Genomic DNA, 20256 nt, shown 5'->3' on the forward strand with positions numbered 1-20256 from the left:
TGGGCTGCATCTTATTCTGGAAGAGAAACCCTGCCGTCGTTGTCTCAACGAGTTCGTGAAACACAATATGTGTAGAACTCTTACTTTAGTAATATGACGTACGTAATATCGACTTTTAGAGGGGGGGGGGGGGTTAAAGGAATCTCTTCAAGAGAAATTTTGAGTTTCCAACCTTCAAAAAAGCATTTAAATATACAGCAATTGATTACAATAGAAAACCATGCGTGGGCTGCAATAGTGGCTCAATAAAAAAAACACATTTTGAGATTAATGAGTTTTTCTAATGAAATGACAAACCTTTCACAGTAAAATATTGACTCTTCTATCTGACAATAAAATATTTATAAATTTTCGACGTATCATTGTCACTGGGGAAACGAAGATTATTTTGAAATGTTGAAATGTGCAAAAGTCAAAAATAGCAATTTTTGAGAGTTGTGCCGCTATTAAAGCCCATAAAATATGTGATGGTATTTTGCTTCGATACTTTTACAATTTGTTTTATCGTCTTGAGGGCACTCTCCCCCCAACACGTTTGCACACACCTCTGGCTTCACAGGGTAACCACAATTAAACAAAAGGGGCTTACATGTAAGAATTTTCTCTTTGTATGTCATTTAACGAGGAGATAGCAATCATATAAAACTTCTTTTTTAATTACGGCTGGCATACATTAATTACTTTGTCCACTTTAAATAAATATTCAATTCCGAAGATCAAGTTAAACATCAATCAAATATAGGAAAATTAAAATTGAAAATTTGGAGATAAAATTAAAACTTTTTTAATACTTTCAATAAATGAATAGAAAATTTCATGTTTTCCCAAATTTCACTGTATGAATGAAATACATAAAAAAATGTCAAAGTTGATGCATTGCTCATGATATCATAGCAGCGTCTGTAGAGAAAACATAAGTAACTTCGGAGTAACATGAAGCATTTGATCTAGAAGGTCATCATGCGTGCGCAAGATTTTGTACGTAACATGCTAGCGTATCCGCGTGAGGATACGTGACTTACAAACAATTGTGAAAATACTTGCGTACCGAGTGGTCATGTTAGTGGCGCATGCGGCAGTTGAGCTGTAAGTGGATAATATTATGCTGTGAGTAAGGGAAAAAAACACGTTGAAAGAAAATTATACGTGCAATGGGCAATTATGACGGATGTTCACATCTCGGAGGGAAAAATAGAAAAACCCAACAAAACTACTCTTTATACGTTCTACAAGGAAGCGTTTTCGGTGTTATCTTCCGCATATATCAGCAGTAAGCATCGTCAATCGTCGTCGTCACAGGTAGAAATCAGACCCCGACTTACGACTTTCTCCCCCGCCCCCCTTCTATTGTTTTCCTAACGATCGAGTATGACATTAGTGGATCTTCAAGAATACTTTGGTCTTTTACTAGCAGGAATCTCTTGCGTTTGTAGCATGCAGATGAATTGTTTGCCTTGAGAATACAGTATATATATGTATAATCAATCATAACCGTATATTTCTCGATAAAGTCATCGTCCTCGGTAACAATGAAATTTATTGCCCTTACGGATTACGTATTGGAAAAAAAAAAGACAAAAATAAACATTTCAAATTACGTATTGTGATTGCAGTTATTATGTCAAGTAAAACCGCGAAAAATACGCAACTTTGACGTATTTTTATGTTTTTCTACTCTTTGCAATATGAGGAAAAAATAAAGAGTATATATAAATAAATAAATACACACGCGAAAATAAATGAAAAATCAAAAATAAAATTTAACATTCAACTGAAAGGCAAACAACGTCAAAATTCAAAAGTTCAAAATTCAAAGTTAGAGTATAGAGAACAAGGCAATGCACACACTTAACTAGAAACTATACGAGCGAAAATTGGAACAAGGACAAAAAGAGACGAACAAAGGAAGAGTTAAAGGAACAATGTGGAGGTCTTTCAGAATGGAGGACCCCACCGCCCTTCCCCACCCCATATTGTCCCAAAAATCGAAATTGTTTCTGATAATAGTAAGCCAAAAATAGACGTTATTTCATCATCCATTCCCTACATTTTTGCAAAACAAAAATGTCTGGCTGGAAAAACCCGTTTTCCCATGCCCGTTCTGGCTCACCATCATCAGAAACATTTTCCATTTTTGGGACAAATGTGGGGTGCTCCTCCATTCAGAAAGACCTCCATATTGTTCCTACAACTCTTCTTTTGTTCGTTTTTTTTTGTCCTTGTTCTAATTTTTCACTCGTATATAAGTTACGGTAAAAGCCTGAAGAGTGGTAAAACCTAGGCTTTACCAAGGCGAGTTGGTAAAAGCCCGAAATACGCTTGTAGACGCTTTTATTTCGGACTTTCACCAAGTCGAAACCGTTTTTGATAAATCAAATAACTATCATGAAATTGTTAGTTTCTGACATTATTAATTGCTAGTAATTATTGATTATTTAAAATTAATTAATAATTAACTTGAATTTATTATCCACAATTAATTTATGAGTTTCTGATGTTACCTAAGTAAGTGATAATTCTCAGGAATTCATTCGCACGCTGACACTTGTTGATGGCCCAGCATTGAAATCTGCAGCAATTTGCGGAAGGGTTGCACGTCTGTCACGTTTAATGATTCTCGTCAGTCGTCGTTGGTCCCGTTCTTGCATGATCTTTTTCCGGCCGCAGCGATGTCGTAGATCTAATTTTTCACCGGATTCCCGATATTCACGGTACACTCGTGAAATGGTCGTACGTGAAAATCCAAATTTAATCGCTACCTCGGAGATGCTATGTCCCATCTCTCGTGCGCCGACTATAACACCACGTTCAAACTCACTTAAATCTCGATAACCTGTCATTGTAGCAGCAGTAACCGATCTAACAACTATGCCAGCCACTTGTTGTGTTATATAGGCGTTGCCGACCGCAGCGCCGTACTCTGATTGGTTCCATATCTCTTTATTTGCATACGCATGCCTGTACCAGTTGTTTTAGCTCTTCAGTTTATATATATGGTGTTTCAAAAAGAATCATCCGACTTGAAATGCGTATTTTGCGAAAAATATTTGACATAGACACTTAAGATTAACTTTATATTACATGGCCAATCATATTGTTTTCTTACAAACCAAATTAAAGGTGCTCAATATGTCCACCTTGGGATGCACGGCATATGTCTATACGGTAGTCAAATTCGTCTCAAACTTTTACGAGCATGTTTGCATCCACTGCGAGTGGATTTCTGTGCACTACGTGTGAAATTCTGTCGGATGTTGAGCTCTGAGCGGTAGGAAGTTCAAGACCAGAGTATTGTCGACGAGCGAATAAGCGCGATGAACGGCTGTTACGGACTCACACTTCGCGAAGCTTATAACACAAAACAATTTCTGTTGTGATGTCTCCATCTTGACAAACGCTGAAGTGACGGCCGAAGGAAAAGCGTTAGCGCTACCTGTCGGCAACTGCTTGAAACTTGAGATTTCCCTCTTTGTACCCATACGTTATTCGATCGAAACGGAGATTAAAAGGCAGAATAGTTATGGTTTTTTTAAATATGATGATTTTTTGAAGCACCCTATATATTAACTGCAATGATCAGAATACCTAATTTTTTTACATTTCATTAGGGTAATTAGCGCCCTTTATTGGCGCAACATACAATAAAGATAAAATAATTAAATTTACGTTTTGAAGACAATTCGAATACTTGGAGGCAGTGTACCTACTGTGAAATGTTTTTTTCCCCCAAAACAAATCCCCATGTTTACAACTGAAATATTCACTGAGACATTTGAATTCAAAAATTGGAGAAAAGTTAGCAAAAAAAAAAACAACAACTGGCAACGCTTCCTTTCCCGATATATGTTGTTCTTTCCCAACATTTCTCTCATTTTTTAATTCGAATTCCTCAGCGAATATTGCACTTAGAAACTTGGAAAAATTTTTGCTATCCTCAGGAGAAACAGGGAAACAATTTTCCAATTGGAAGTTGAAGGACGGGGGATATAAAAATTTAAATTCTTTTTTGTGACATACTGTATTTTCATTCTCAAAACTGGTACAGCGTGAACACATTTACAGATTTTTTTTTTTTCAAACAACCCCTCTACAACAAACGATTCACGAAAAAAAGGTCGCATTAGCACTTACAGTACACCCTGTGTACAGATCTTCTCCACTTATTCTTCGTCCACAGGCAACTCTGCAACTGTAAACTTTAGAAGTATACTCCCAATTAAAAAATTTTTTTCAAATGACAAGCAGGGGTGTTTAAACGGCTCTTGAGCACCAAAGGTTTGAGGGGGGGGGGCACAAAAATGTTTCTCCCGAGAAATTTTGAGTTACCGCCCTTCAAAAGCTACTTAAATTGAAAGAAATTGGTATATTTATATATATTTTAATTTCTTTTTGGAAACATTAATTTTTTTTTGTGCGCACGCCTTTTATGACACGCCATCTCTTAAGATGTCGTATTTTTTTGAGTATTTTTTATACGTAAAAAAATTAAGTAATTAACTTTTCTACGTCAGCCGAAATTTGTAGTTGGTGGAATTTAGAACCTGCTCTGAGAGTCATTTAGACGAAAATCCATATAATTAAATGCAATATTATATTATAGGCAAAAAGATCATGTTACGAGCACCTCAACTGCCTTTGCGGGGAATCGAACCCACGTCCTTTCACTTCCCTGCAGAAAGCACAGTTGAGTTTTCTCTCCTTCCTAAATACATCTTCGCATCAGCCAGCTGTTAAAAACATTCGTATGGATAACGGAGATGGACATCATGTTCGGATAAGTCGCCATCTGGTGGCATTGTCAGCAATTGTGAGCTCTGTCCTAAGTTAGGTCCGACCGTCCATGTACGGCCCCGTTCAGCGCACACGAGCTCTAAGGAGAAATTGATGCAATCGTTGCATCGGTAGTCTACTTGTTTAGGGCAGGCATCCCCTATGCTGCTCGGTGTTCGGGTTCGATTTCGCGCTATTGAGCACTTAATCAACGTCCCAAGTAAACAACCTTGTTGTGCGAACTGCATTCAAGGATTGAAATCCTCTTCATTTCATTCATTGGTATGTCAAACTTGCCATAAGGGTTCTTTTCTTTTGATAATGGGTACAGGCTGTGCTCGGGAATGGAAAAAGTTTAAAGACCTCTGGTCTAGGGGCGTTCACTCGGAAACTGAATGGACATGGGGTTCGATTCCCCGCAAAGACATATGAATTTGCTCTTACCAAAATTCATCTTCGCATCAGCCAGCTGCTAAAAACCTTCGTATGCATAATACTAATGATTTATTAGTAAATGTGATAAATACTGAAACACTTTTGCCGACGATTATGCATAATAACCTAGTGCCATTGGTAAATTTGAAAAAAAAATACTTGAAATTTAATGTGTTTATCTGTGATTATGCATAATACTCTAGTGTAATTTGTAAATTTCATAAATACGAAAAAAAAAATCCAAATGTGTCTATTATGTGTGATGAATGTAGTCGGACCACAATGTAATGATAACAAAATTTTACGATCGTACTCCGATATAATAATACAATGCATGTATGTTATATCACACTAGCTGTAATATCCGGCGCTGCCCGGGTTTTCTTCAATTAGGTTTTTTGGATCATGCGATATCTCCCTCTTGCTTTGAGGGACATGCTAACCGTGTCTAAGTTAACCAATATGGTGACTTCCTGCGTGACTCATGAAAGAACCAAATCTAGATTTAAAGAAAAGTAGACATGAATATTTTTTCTCCTGTTTTAAGGGCGCTAAGTATTTCGATTCCCTTCCCTCCCATGAACTTCAAGTTCTCCATCTCTGCCTATCTCAGCTTCTAAAAATGCTTAATTAAAGCTGTGGAATTTCTTCGATGCGTTTTACGGGCTCATAAGTAATTTTAAAAAACATCCTAAACTATATGAATTTATGCAGTTGAATATTAAAAGACAATACAGACACATTTTCATTTTCGAGCTTGAGAAGATATAAATAAAAAGTTGAAATCAATGTTATTTTGTATGAATATCCAACTCAAAAGTAGGTCCGGCTAATTACTTCATATTTAATCTCCTGGGCTTCGTATATCTCTAAGGGCGGTATTCACCAACATGGTTTAAACCTCTTGTTGCAATTGGTTGATAAGAGATCGACATGGATTGATTAAATTCAGGGTTTTAACCAATCTATGTTGATCTCTTATCCAAAAATTGTAACTACAGATTTAAACCATGTCGGTGAATACCGCCCTAAGCGAACTCAATATTTCAAAAATCTAGAATTCACTAAAATTTTTAAAATTATTTATGTGGCGGAAAACCCCACCAAATTTCCGCATTTCTACAGTAAAATCGGCAATTTTAACACTGATTTCTATGGGGATCATCCTTTGCCTGGCCCTCAAAGTGATGCTGATAATGATTACAGCATCTATTCAGAAAGTCTCATTACTGGGAGGATTGAAAAAGTGGCAAACCATTATAAAGGCATAAACTATTATACATATAGTAACAGGATTAGAGAATTGACAAACCATTGTAAAGGCATATACACGTCTGAAACGCATAGCTAGGGAACTATGGTAACCAAAGTAAACGTTCGGAAAGTGATTGTTGAGGCCAAAAAACCATTGTTGCCCGACAGTTTTTTTTTGCCCATTTGGGGCATTTGCCCTGCTCTGACGAAATTTTAAAGTAGCCTATCGTTTAAGTCGGGTCCCATTTGGTATATATGAAAAATTTGGCGACGATCGATCTAAAATTGTAGATTTGTATAGAGAACATACACACACACAGACAGGAAATCAATTTTATATATATAGATAGTACGATTTATAATGTATACCAACGACGTGACGTTTTCGTACGATCCATTATCGCCGGTAAAAGTTATAAATTTATACCAAAATGCTTGCGATTGTACCTAACAACTGGATTTAGCCCATCTACCGCAACATATAAATATATGATTATTATTATAAATTATTATATTATATGATTATTATTATATGATTATTATTATAAATTATTATATTATATGATTATTATTATATGATTATTATTATAAATTATTATATTATATGATTATTATTATAAATTATTACATTATATGATTATTATTATAAATTATTATATTATATGATTATTATTATAAATTATTATATTATATGATTACTATTATAAATTATTATATTATATATTGTTATATTGTATTTGTATTATTATAGGAATGAGAATTTGTGACGAAGTTTGGAATTTAATGATCGCAAAAAAACGAATGAATTATGATCATCTTATAATTATTTCAACCCTTTGAAACACTATTTATTCTTTTCATTCGTGATATTTATTTTTACCTCTTACTTAATTTGAGAAAGAAAATTTTCTTTCAATATTTTCGGCGAATTTCATCACATAAAGCTGCATATGTGTGCTTTCAGTTGTGAAGGAAGTGTAATACAAAAGCTTATATTCATCTTCGACATGGTTATGATTCCTCTCAAGATGATATTCCTTGAACAACTGATTATATTAATTTCAACAACATAGTAATCATAAACACAGTAGTCTCCATGAAGAGAGAATATTCCAATGATTTCAACAATCAGCAAGCTTATCCTTAGAACAGGCAAATGTCACTGAACTTACATCGCAACCTTTGTAAGGACAACATGGTTGATACATATATTGGGAATTCATAAATCACCGAAAGCATGTAGCGAGTAAGATTTTCAGAAATCTTCTATTTGAATCTGGATAACCTTCACATTGGCCGACAAGTAATCCTTTTGTACCATAGTTGCGAGAATTTGTATTCACACCAGGATTTCATGGTTTAACATTTCCTTTTGATCTCTTCCTTTTTTGGAAAATAACGCTTCAAATGGCCGCGCGTTTTACCTATCTCTGTGATGAATCTCAATGTACTTCACGCACTTGACCACGAATAAAACCGATCTTTTCCGCATTTCGCTCTTCGATCTCTATTGTCCATTCGAAAATTATAATTTGCGTCAACATTAACAGGCTTTTACTGAACGAAAAAAAAAACGGTATGAGTTAAATATTTTAATCTGTGCTTCGTGGACAGCCTATTAACCTCGGACAGAAAATATAATTATAGTTTCTCTCTCCCTCGTCTTGAGTTAGCGTAATAAATTACACAGGTACTCAGATTCTGTTGGTCGAGGGTCACCGTAGTACTGATACTTGTTTGATGGGTATATATATACTTCACTTCGCGCCTCTCCCGATCGCTTTCATTCATTAACCTGGAAATGTGGAGTTTGCGGATCATGGAGCTCCGTTGGAGTTTGATATGTCTTCTTGTAGTTTGTTGTTCGTTCTCATACGTACGCTCAACCGATAAAGCTGAGAATCTTACAACTACTTCTACGTCAACTGAAACGCCTCAAAATGACATGAGCTATGATTTTGAAATGCGTTCTATGCAAAAGTGGAAAAATGCCGAGAAACTGATACATAAAACGGCACTTAGAGCTATGAGAAATATGTTTGTTCAAATTACTGACGGAGGAATGACTAGTATGTCTCAGCAATGTCTCAATGATATCGGTTATTTTATCAGAGGAGTGGCGACGATGAAATTCTGGGCATATAAAAGTGAGTATCTCAAGGTTTTTTGTCATTATTTAAAAAAATTTACCATTTGGTATATTCAGTAATTTTTACCAATTTATCGCAATTACAGTTAATTATGCACAATTTCCTGCTTGTATTGATAAATACGATAAATTGCCAATGAATTACATTAATCAGCATTTCTCAACCTATTGTTGAGAAATGCATGAAGTTTGACGTCTGATCCGTCAGGATGGCCCAGGTGGTCTGTAGGCAGACTTGGTAATTTAATTCTAATTTAATGAAAAATTGATCAATCGTTGTAATTAATAAAAGTAATACCCTTATGGGTTCACAAATGAAAAATTACGCCTTCATAACCTAAGGGTTACTTTATCTCATCGAGAGGAAAATACGGGATATCACTAGTGGTTCGAAAATGCAGTTTCGGACCAATTTTCATAAATATTGAATCGCAGACAAACAAAGTGCTGAAAAAAATCGCAGTGAACAAAAATGTATTTCATGAATGAAAAACCATTCATTATGACTTAGTGACAATAGTTTCTGAGAAAAATACGTAAAATTGGGATATTATTAGGCAAAATACAGGACATCACCAACTGTCTCGAAGACTTAGTCATAAGTCGTCAAAGTCACAAACTATTGCTGAACTTACCAATAACTGCTAAGGAGCTGAAAATGAAGGGCTTTCGGAAATCACAGTGAATTGAAATATAGTTAACGGCAAAAAAAAATTGAAAATTGTATGTAATTTAGTTTTTATGTAAAAGTATGTGTATAGTGCACACACATCATGTACGATAAGTGCTTGGATTTAAGTGATTATTTCCACACGATTTCTTTTATATTCATCACACTTACCAACTTCATTCGGGATTATACATAATCACCGGAAAAAGTGATAAATTCAGGAAATTTTTTTTATCAGACTTATATATATATACCTCTTCTCATTTTAACCAGAACATGGCCGCCGCTCTGTCTCAACGAAGAGATATAAGCACAGGTGGTATATATAAAATTTACCGAGGCGACTGGTAATTATACATATTAACCAATGATTATAAATAATCGCTGATTTAACAGATTTACTGTAACGTACATCCGTATGTCAGGTAAAGAGCACCATGTGCCTAAAGGAAAACTTTACAGGAGAACCGTTTAAAGCGACTACCTACCTTCAGGGTACTTTTTTCTTACAAAAAGGTAATTTTTGATAAAACGCACGTGACTTTGATTTGGTTATGGTTTAAAATAAAGTAATAAGTAAATGTTATTTTTCATGAATATTTTGGTAAAAAAGTAATAATAATCGCTAATCTTATGTATAAAATTAGCTTATTTTGTTTCCAACTAGACACTGTACACTAAAAACTACTACTTGTATCAACATGTTATTCACATAGATTATAGCTAGATGTTCTACAAATACAAATACAAATACAAATACAACGCCACAACAGGAAAAATGCCCAACGAGGTGGCTGATAAAAAGATGCCCATAAAAATATGGTTGTCATATGTTTCAAAAATACAGCAACCCAATTAAAAATGCAATTAACACAAATTACAAACAATATATACACATGATAAAATATTATACAATGCCCATAAAGAATACTTATGGTTGTCTTATTCTAAGAATGGATAGCTTCTCGATTTACCCCAACATGTTTATCGTATTTCTTTTTAAACGTGTCAATTGTGTTACAATTTACTACCTCCGGGGGTAAGCTATTCCATTTATTAACAACCCTATTGGAGAAAAATTCCCTGCGACACCATAACCTTGCATTGTCCCTCACCAATCGATACTGAAAAGCCCCCTTGTAAAAGCAGTCGATTGGCGGTGTACTAAAAGTTCATGGTCCATCCTATCCATCCCATTGAAAATTTTGAACACTTCGATCATATCTCCTCGACACCTGCGTTCATCCAATGTAAACATATTCAAAAAATGAAGTCTTTCTTCATAACTCAAGCCCTGTGTGCCAATAAGGACACGCGTAGCTCTTCTCTGCACCCCTTCAACCAAGTCTATGTCCCTCTGTAGGTATGGTCTCCAAAACCTTACAGCATACTCCAGTCCAGGACGAACTAAGCCTCGAAAAAGCGGAAGAATGACTTTAGGAGAACGCGAAGAGACCTTTTTGAAAATGAGACCAAGCATTCTATTCGATTTTTTGACAACCGCTGAACAATGTTCAGAAAACTTAAGTCGCTCGTCAATGAGAATTCCCAAATCGGTGACTCTAGTTGCATCCGGGATAGTGACACCATTCAACTCGTAAGAGAACCGTGGGTTGTTCGAACCAAAATGAGCGACCATGCACTTATCTACGCTAAACGTCATGCTCCATTCATTTGCCCATGCTGCAATCTTGTTTACTAGGAACTAAAAGAAACTCTCTTCTGTTCTAGGAACTAAAAGTGTTAGAATACTATGAAAAATTTTTGAGATATGATTGTTTATGTGAAAAAATACACATTTTTTTCGTATTAAAAAGTACTTGATATTCTCAATCCAAAATCATGTAAATCAAAGTTTCAAACATATCGCTCAGTAATTAGTTTTAGTTCATTGCACATCCAGAGCCGTTTAAAATACAGTGAGAAAGATCCATATTGATATTTTGAAAAACAATCTTGAGAAATCAAGTTTTTCTATGAAGTGAAAAAAACACAAATCCTCAGAAAACGCATTCAAAAATTTCATTTTCCGAGGCAAAGAACATAAAATTCGTTTCACGTAAGGGGTCTTATACCTTTTAACATGGTAAAAAAACTATACCCTAATTAAAATGCCATTAAAACTGCTATTTAACCGTCCCTTTATTAAATTTTTTTACACATGTTCTTGATTGTATGTGCTATTTTATGCTGGTGTAAAGTTTTAGATATGTTAGATACTTAATTTTTTTGTAAATTTCCAAAAAAAATGCATTAAAAACAGCTTGCGCGCATGATGAAATAACATGACATTGAATAAAAATTGATTAAAAATAAAGGAAACTGTTCACAATTCATAAAATGAAGCAAAAGGTTGAGATTTCATTTACTCAATCTTATTTAAAATTTAAATTTTAAATTCCAACGAGTTCACAAGAGGGGTGTGCCGGGGCATTTTCCCTTAACAGCGGTTCTTCCTGCGGTAACTGCTTTTCGGCCATATTATGAGCTTTAACTTGCGGCGCGAAAGCGTTGTGGAACCATTCTGAAACAAATAGTTTGGTACATCCAAGAACTTTTCTGGGCATAATACTTCACAGGCCATATTTAAATTTTTGAAAGCACGCTTTTTTTTTTTTGGATTTACCAATTACAAGCAGGGGTAATCTATGATTGCCGGTGGCATTTGCACAGACCATAGCAGTGATCCGATCTTTTGGAACCTTAAAACCTGAGCTATTTTTTGCGTTTTTAGACGATGACGGATAACAGAAACACAGGAGGTTAATCGAATTTTTACTGTGTGTATATATATAGATAGATAGATAGCGTTTGTCTATTAGCTTTCTGTTCTTTCCTTTTGTTCAACTTATGAAGTCAAATATCTCATGAATATTGTACTTAGAAACGTGGGAATATTTTTTTTGTTTCTCTCATATAAAACAAGGCAGTAACAACTTTCTAATTGGAGTTTTGAGCACGCGGTGTCCGCATAAATAATTAATTTTGGTATTTTAATAACTAAACAACCCCTTGCAATACGAATGATGTATCTGAGATCTACACTCATTTGAATGTTTTCTCTAACTGGAAGTATGTCTCTACAACGGTTCCCAGTAAAATGTGGTCCAAGGACTTTCCTCACTACTCTGTATATTCTACATAACATTACCAAAACAAAAAAGAATGCTTAATTTGCAAATTTCGAACATACAATTGATGTGGTTGCGAAAAGAAACTTTCCTATATTGCTGTTTTCTGAACTTTACATGCTTACGTATTCTAAACTTGATTGACTTTGTATCATAATGAGTTTTTTCTGGTTTTTTTTTTCTCTCCCAACACAGTGCTCGATTCCTCTAGTCGTCTACCTGTAGGCTTCCTGTCAGGGAGCTTATCTGACTTCGGAGACTATAAAGGCTGCCTGAACATTGACGTGAAAAACAAATTTCGAGGGAAATATTGTAACGTCAGGGTTTCACCATTTGCTGTATTACCCAACACTACTATAGCTCCCAGCCTAGACATATCGAAGTTTTTCTCATTGATCAACGAAAAGCATGATGAAACGGTAAGCCAAAAATCTTTTACGTTTTCTCAACCCTCGCAGGTCCAAAGACTTGTTAATTCCGTAAAAGTTCAATATAGAATAGCGTAATTTTAACTCAATTAGATTTCTATATGCAGTGAAACCTCGTTGCTGAGCCAATCTTGCGAAAGACCCTGAAACATGACCCCTAGTAAACGTAATGACTAGGGTTTCTCTTTCGGAATCCCTGGCTTACGCACCTAAAGTGCATAAGGAAATTTCTCGGGATCCTCGAAGAAAAGGTTGGATTAGAGCACATTTCCGTACGGAATTCAACATGATTAAGAAATTTTAATCACTAGAAGCTGCAGTTTAATGAACTTTGAATTAAGCTAATTATATCTATAGATAAATTAATAAATTATTGAGTTACAACATATTTAACCCTTTAGGTACCACTGACGAGATATCTCGTCAGTGCTACCAACAGTTCTACAATATATATGCTACCTAAAGGGTTATCTCGCCAATTTCTTGCCTCTTATTTTAGCATTGACAATCCCAGGCATTTCGCAATGTGGAAAAAATTTCCAGTAATTTTTCGGAAAATGGAAATCTGGAATAAAGAAGCCACTTGGATTCAAACTTTGCTTTTCATTCGCTTTGAATAATTCATTAACTGCTGAAGTGGTACTGGCGAAATATATCGCCAATGCCGGCTGAGAAAAAGATGTCCATAACAAATACGTGGATGCCATCTATAAGCAACTCAATTAAAAATTCAATTGCAAAAGCTAAAAACAATATATATACATGATAAAATATTATGCAATGCCCATAAAATGTATTTATGTTTGCCTTATTCCAAGTATGGATAGCTTCTCGATTTACCCCAACATGTTTATCGTATTTCTTTTTAAGCGTGTCAATTGTGATAGAATTTACCACCCCCGGGGGTAAGCTATTCCATTTATTAACAACCCTATTAGAGAAAAATTCCCTGCGATACCGTAACCTAGAACTGTTCCTTACCAATCAATACTGGTGTCCCCCTTGTAAAAGCAGTCGATTGACGGCGAATTAATACATCATGGTCCATCCTATCCATCTCTTTGAAAATTTTGAACACTTCGATCATATCTCCTCGACATTGCGTTCATCCAATGTAAACATATTCAAAAAATGAAATCTCTCTTCATAACTCAAGCCCCGTGTGCCAATAAGGACACGCGTAGCTCTTCTGTGCACCCCCTTCAACCAAGTCTATGTCCCTCTGTAGGTATGGTCTTCAAAACCTTACAGCATACTCCAGTCCAGGATGAACCAAGCCTCGGGAAAGCGGAAGAATGACACTTTCGGAAAACGCGAAGAGTCCTTTTTGAAAATGAGATCAAGCATTCTATTCGATTTTTTGACAACCGCTGAACAATGTTCAGAAAAACTAAGCTGCTCGAAGATGGGAATTCCCAAATCGGTCACCCTAGTTGCATCCGGGATAGTGACGCCATTCCACTCGGAAGAGGAACATGGGTTGTTCGAACCAAAATGAGCGACCATGCACTTGTCATTGCTAAACTTCATACTCCATTCATTTGCCCATGTTCCAATCCTGTTCAAGTCGGTCTGGAGCAACTATCCCCATTAGCTTCACGTCATCTGCCAATTTGTTAACAATTCCATCTATATCCTGATCGTGTTTATCGATAAAAAGTGAAAAAGTATGGGGCCAAGGACACTTCCTTGAGGGACTCCACATGTAACGCCTGCACAATCAAAGAATTCCCCGTTCACCATAGTTCGCTGCGACCTATCTCTTAACCACGACTCTATCCAATTCTGCAAGTTGCCCCTAATCCCAATCTCGAAAGTCCACAAATGCAGATAAATGTAGCGTAGCATATGTTTAAAAATTTTCATTAAAATTTTCTAATTTACCTAACTTGTTCAAATTTTTGAGGGTCACATTTAAATTATGTGTAATTTTATGTGCGTTCATCAAATTTGCAAAATATTTTTTGTTCGTTTTTGTTTAAAAGCAAAAGTTGCTTTTTTTAGGATCATGCACACCACCACTGCGTACACAATTTCATCGACCCAAATTTGAATTTCTTCTTCATTTTGAGCTTGAGAGGGTTGATCAAATATATATATATATATATATATATTTTTTTTTTTTTGTATTTCCTATATTTTATTTTGTTTATGTATTGGGTGCTTGAATTTTCATATTGAATTTTTAATATTTTTAATTTAATTTTTTAGATTTTTTATTTGTATTGAATTAACCACTTTAATATCAAAGGACGTAATATTGTGTTCAAATGCCAGTGGAATGAGTTCAAACAAGTTCACGCTGTTTCCATTCCTCCCTCCTGATCATCCCGAAGCTTTGTTGCAAACTTACAATTTGTTTTCTTTTTAGTTTTCTTGTATACCCTGATAGCCATTGTTTTCCTCACATATGATGCATCTTATAAGAGTGAAAGAGAACAGGTATATAGGTTGGGTTGAAAAGAAATCCAACTTTGCACCTGCATTCTTATCATCTTGTCTATTAAACTGTCTTTACTCTTTCATTTTTTCCCTTCCCTTCTTCTAACGTGCGCTTAGGTTAGGACAAGGTTACCATATTTATTGCCGATTCATCAAATATAGAGCATCTGAATCTGTCACTTTGCTTGCGCTTGTAAGCGAAGGGTTAATCACAGTAGGGCCTCCTCTTAATGGACACCCCCTCAGATGCGGTCACTCGTCTTTCCAAAAAAAATAATAATTCCCCCGTACATAATAAAAGTATGCATTTCAAACCCCTGATTAACGGTCACCCCCCTCTTTTGCGGACAATTTTTTGTCCCCCCTCCCGGTGCCCGCAAGGGAGAGAGGTTTTGCTTTTTATTGCATAACTGCCAACCCTTATGATTTTATCGTATTTAGTACGATTTTAGCAAATTAATACGATTATACGCTTTTGCTTCTAAAAATGTGATTTTTTTTATCGAATCACAAATATTGACGTTTTCCTGCAGGTGTCGCAAACTGGGCAGCGTTAGAAATCGATGGTCCGTTGTTCGACATCATTCCGCGGAACCATTGGCCGAAAATTCTCCTCCCCTCCCCCCCCCCCCCCCGCGCTGAGAAAAAGTGGAACACGGCTAGGAGTTTTCGCGGTAGTTTTATTGATGCGGCTTATGCGCCGAAACGATGTCTCGAGCCGCCTGCCTGTATTAAGCAGTATACGGAGTGGCACCTCAATCCTTTAACATCCGTTTGATGGATGATTTTCCGTAGTTTGCATGCCACCCTGACACTTTATGCTTTCATGAAAATTATACAGCATTTTATTTTTTTATTTCAGGCCGAATTTTCTAAATCAGCTTGTGCCAAAAACTGAGATTGTTATAAACGCATTTTACATTTGTTCATTATGTAAAATGGAAGACCATTATTTTCAGATTTTCGACTATAGTCTCAAAAATGTTTATGTCTGCGGGGCTCCCTCCTCATAAGGGTAGCCCTGGTTAAAATATATATGTTACCCTGAAAGTGATACTACACCGTTGGTTATGCATAATCACGAATCGTCTCGATATATATAAAGTCCAATTTCAGTACATTTATCACTATCAATGTCGATTATGCATAATTACCAAATAAAGTGGCAAAGTCTGATAAATATGGAAAAATTTATAATCGTTCTTCTCTTCATTAATCCCAATTAATTATTTTAAAATTAAACTTTTTTTTTTTGGCTTTAACTGGCAACTTTACATGCCTTCGACAATTTTTGCCGGCGGTAAATAGCAACTTTATTTGCCTTTGACAATTCTTCTGGCCATATCATATTCCGTACTTTTATGAAAGGAATGCCGTCAATCTTGTGTCCGTATTCACACTTTTCTACCGGAATGACTTTCGTGGGCAGGATGGCACCCCCTTGACTGGGAGAACCCCGCAGCATTGATCCAGTGGGTCGAAGTTTGTGCCACCCCCCCCCCCCCGTGTTATGGCCTAAACTTGTGCTCTGCGCTAAATATTGATTTACGTGTGTTTAACAATTTAACTTCATAAAGCATATTTATTCATATAAATATGAACCAAAAAATATATTCTTGTAATGTTTTTGTTCTTCTTTTCACCGGCACTTTCCCGTTACAGTTGTTGAATCATTTCCTTACTTCGATTCATCCATTGTATGGTTATTTCATGTTCAGGATAGCACTTTGCGTACCTTCGTCATGCAGTAATACTGATGTTGAAAAATTTGTGAACAAAGGTAAATATAATATAATTATTTTATCTTTTCTTTCTTCTTTTTCCCGCGAAGAATTTTCTTCTAATAGGTGCTTTAGGCATTCAAGTTTGTTAATATGTTCGGTACAAAAGTAAATGATTAGGAAATTTTTCACAGAATGATGAAAATGATTGATATGAATAGTATACTTATACTTTCTTCCTTATGCAACAGGAATTCCATTCACGAGGATAAAAATATAAAAATATTTAATAAAGGATAAAAATATTTCCATTCAAAAATTTTTCCAGTAATAATATTTCTTCCTATTTTCAATCAAATAATAACTAATACCAGAACGACGGAAGTGGTGATTTTGATATGCTCAAACTGAGGTTATTGAAATTTTATGATTTTTCTAATCTTGTTAGGGCTCTTAAATTCAATAAATATAAACGTTCTAAGGTTTTTAGTTTAGTGGTAAGTTCTACTTATAACAGAAGCGGCCGAAATGACCGCTATAGACATAGATATTTGACTGATATGAGCGCAAAACATGCTGAAATGGACAGTCTTTTCATGCGGCTATTAATATTGAGGAAGAGCGGATTTCTATCATGATGTTTGTTTTTTTTTCAGCACCAATTTTGTACCATTCAAAGGTACACGTTTGAAGAAGCTCGTCATCGTACGTCATTCAACTGATTTTCCGTTGCTATGGTTTGCTGCGGTTTTTGTTGCATCGCATTCACTGGTAGAATTCACGACGAAAAGAATCTTCATTTTTTACTATTTTATCCGTGAACACGGCTCCACACCGGGGTAGAGACTATTCTTATCATTTATTTCTTCACACTATAAATTCACTACACAGATCCCTGTCTGGAGGCCCTGCTGGATGATGTGGGAGAGTCATTATATTATCTCATATCATGCTTGTATGGTTGTGAAGCAGCACATCATTACAAATGATGTGGTTTTGTACTAACAAAAAGCCAAGTTCATACCAGTGTCACATGGGCCAAGGCCTTGTGATACCCCTCGCCAGGGTCGTCTTTAGGGACGGCACATTAGGCGTTGCACCCGGGCGGCAGGTACGCTTGAGCCGCCCCTGCACACACGAAATTGAAATCGCGGAAAAAATAAATTTTTGCCAGCAATTATGAAATTTTATTACTCTACTAATTAATGCCGTTGATGTCTTCGACAAAATGAGTTCATTCAATGCATAATGCGATGAAAAAGCTGTTTTACGAATACATCGTTCAGGATTTTTGGCGACTATTCACTGTTTTTTTTTCATTCTTATCATGCAATCTGCTCGCAAATTTCTTAAGCCTTATTACTATTCTTACACTCTATTACTAGCCTTACACTTTAAATCGTGTCAGTGGACTGTCAAGTGAAAATGAAGCCACAAGAGCTGAAAAAGTCATTGTCAAATCTTTTTTTAAAGTAACAAAACACATGATTAATCTTTAAGGTAATAAGTCTTTTTGTCCGAAATTCCAAAAAAATATTGGTATATGAACAAGACTTTATTGCACCAGTAAGTGAAAGAGACGCAATAGGTACTGTTGTAAGATGTTTCAGTCTGGTAAAGTAATTTATGTTGATTTTCTTCCTGTTGCGTTCAAACTGACCGCTGTCCGTCGTTTAAGGTGGTTTAAAATTCCCGTCGTTCTGGTTTTAATGCTTTTTTGGTCACAGAACTAATAAAATAAACCAAGCGATGTTTTTTGATGAAATTTTGTATATTTTTTACTTATTCCATTTTACCTCAGATATGGAAAATTATAATACATAGTTGTTATTTATTTGTTTTCTTAATAGTATCGCAGCTCATAGAACTAGACTGGGAAGCGAGAGTTATAAACTGTAATGAGAAGTCTGAGAGGGAGGTTCCTTTCAATGGTTTCCAAATATTTGCTTTGTGAGTAAAATTATTTTTTATATCTAAATGTATCGTATGTCTTGAGGTTATCTCGAGAAGCTCTCACGTTTTTTAAATTTAAAGCAATTGACAAAATTCTGGGAAAAAACTATAGGTTTAAAGTCAAGTGAAATTTGGGAAATTTTTATACAAACTCTGAAGCATCTGTTTTGTGCTTAAAAGTTGGGGTTTGGTCATATGAAATAATTTACAGCAGGATTAAAGAATTTTTAAATTTCATGATAATATAGGAATAGCTATTTTTGTTAATGAGATGTTGCGTTTATATTCATTGTGCTCTAAACTACTTTGTAGATTAAATTTGAAAATTTTCGTCGCACAGGTGGGAAATGTGACAGCTCGTCTTTTAATCAGATTCATATAGTAATAATAATAATTTTTATTTAGATATAGATCATTGGCCCGTTACAAAGATTGACAACACATGATTGCGCAAGAATATATCATAGTTCAAGAAATCATAACAATCAGACAATAAGAAATTAATTTGAATATCAATTTCAAGTAAAAGTAAACAGGCACTGTTGAAAAAAAATAGTGTATATCTAATATAAAATTTCTGTTATATTAAGTTCACAGTGCGGCAAAATATATCTGCTATGGTAAACATGGAAAAGGGAACAATGAAACAGGATATGTACAATATTACCATTGAGTCCACATAGTCATCCTCATTATTTTGTTCTGACACATGCTCTTTGGTACAAGTTTGCCTTTGTTGGCAGCCTGGAATTCGGTACTGAAGAGAATGGTAGCAGCCATGGTGCACTGATGGCACAAATGGTAGAAGGTCCTGAATGTTTTAAACTTCATGATCTTCGGTTCTACTTCATGGACTTCCAATTCGGGAAACCTGAATACATCTCCTCCAGCTTACCGAGTCTTGTAGTTAAGTTCATTGTAGAAATCAATGTAGAAATTTCTACAATGTAATTTCATTCCATTTCATTTCTACAGTTTAAATTAATTTTGTAGAACAGGGGTCCACGGTTCGTTCTTTTTGAAATGAAGCCATTGCATTTTTCGTATATCAGTCACTCTGACTTTGAGAAAGTGCATAAAAGAAACTTGAGTGATGAAGTCTTGTTAATTCATCTTCACCATAACAGTGAATAGTGATCGGGAGCTTTTTGTTCCAGAACAATGGGAGATTTGTACCAAAGGGTAATTGCATGATAATAGTAATTCAATAAAGATTATAGAGTACTTTAAAATCTTCCTCGATATAAAATCCAATTACGTTGAAAAATGAATAAATGAAAATATAATCTGATAAAAAAACAAT

The 20256-nt window shown here is 35.3% G+C and overlaps 1 protein-coding gene across 1 annotated transcript in view; it reads left to right on the forward strand.

The window, feature by feature from the left end:
* The first annotated feature begins 8241 nt into the window (after positions 1-8241).
* The window catches only part of LOC149087600 (nose resistant to fluoxetine protein 6-like), a 37891-nt gene continuing 25876 nt past the window's right edge, over positions 8242-20256 (forward strand). The window contains exons 1-4 of the mRNA XM_089231530.1: positions 8242-8606; positions 12605-12828; positions 16942-17059; positions 18851-18950. Of these exons, the coding sequence (XP_089087656.1) occupies positions 8261-8606; positions 12605-12828; positions 16942-17059; positions 18851-18950 (788 nt within the window). The 5' untranslated portion in view covers positions 8242-8260. The remainder of the gene's footprint in view (positions 8607-12604; positions 12829-16941; positions 17060-18850; positions 18951-20256) is intronic.

Source organism: Pholcus phalangioides, unplaced genomic scaffold (assembly GCF_987345545.1).
Source record: "Pholcus phalangioides strain wild (caught in Gottingen) unplaced genomic scaffold, Ppha-v1.0 ptg000004l_1, whole genome shotgun sequence".
NCBI classification, from domain to species: Eukaryota; Metazoa; Arthropoda; class Arachnida; order Araneae; family Pholcidae; genus Pholcus; species Pholcus phalangioides.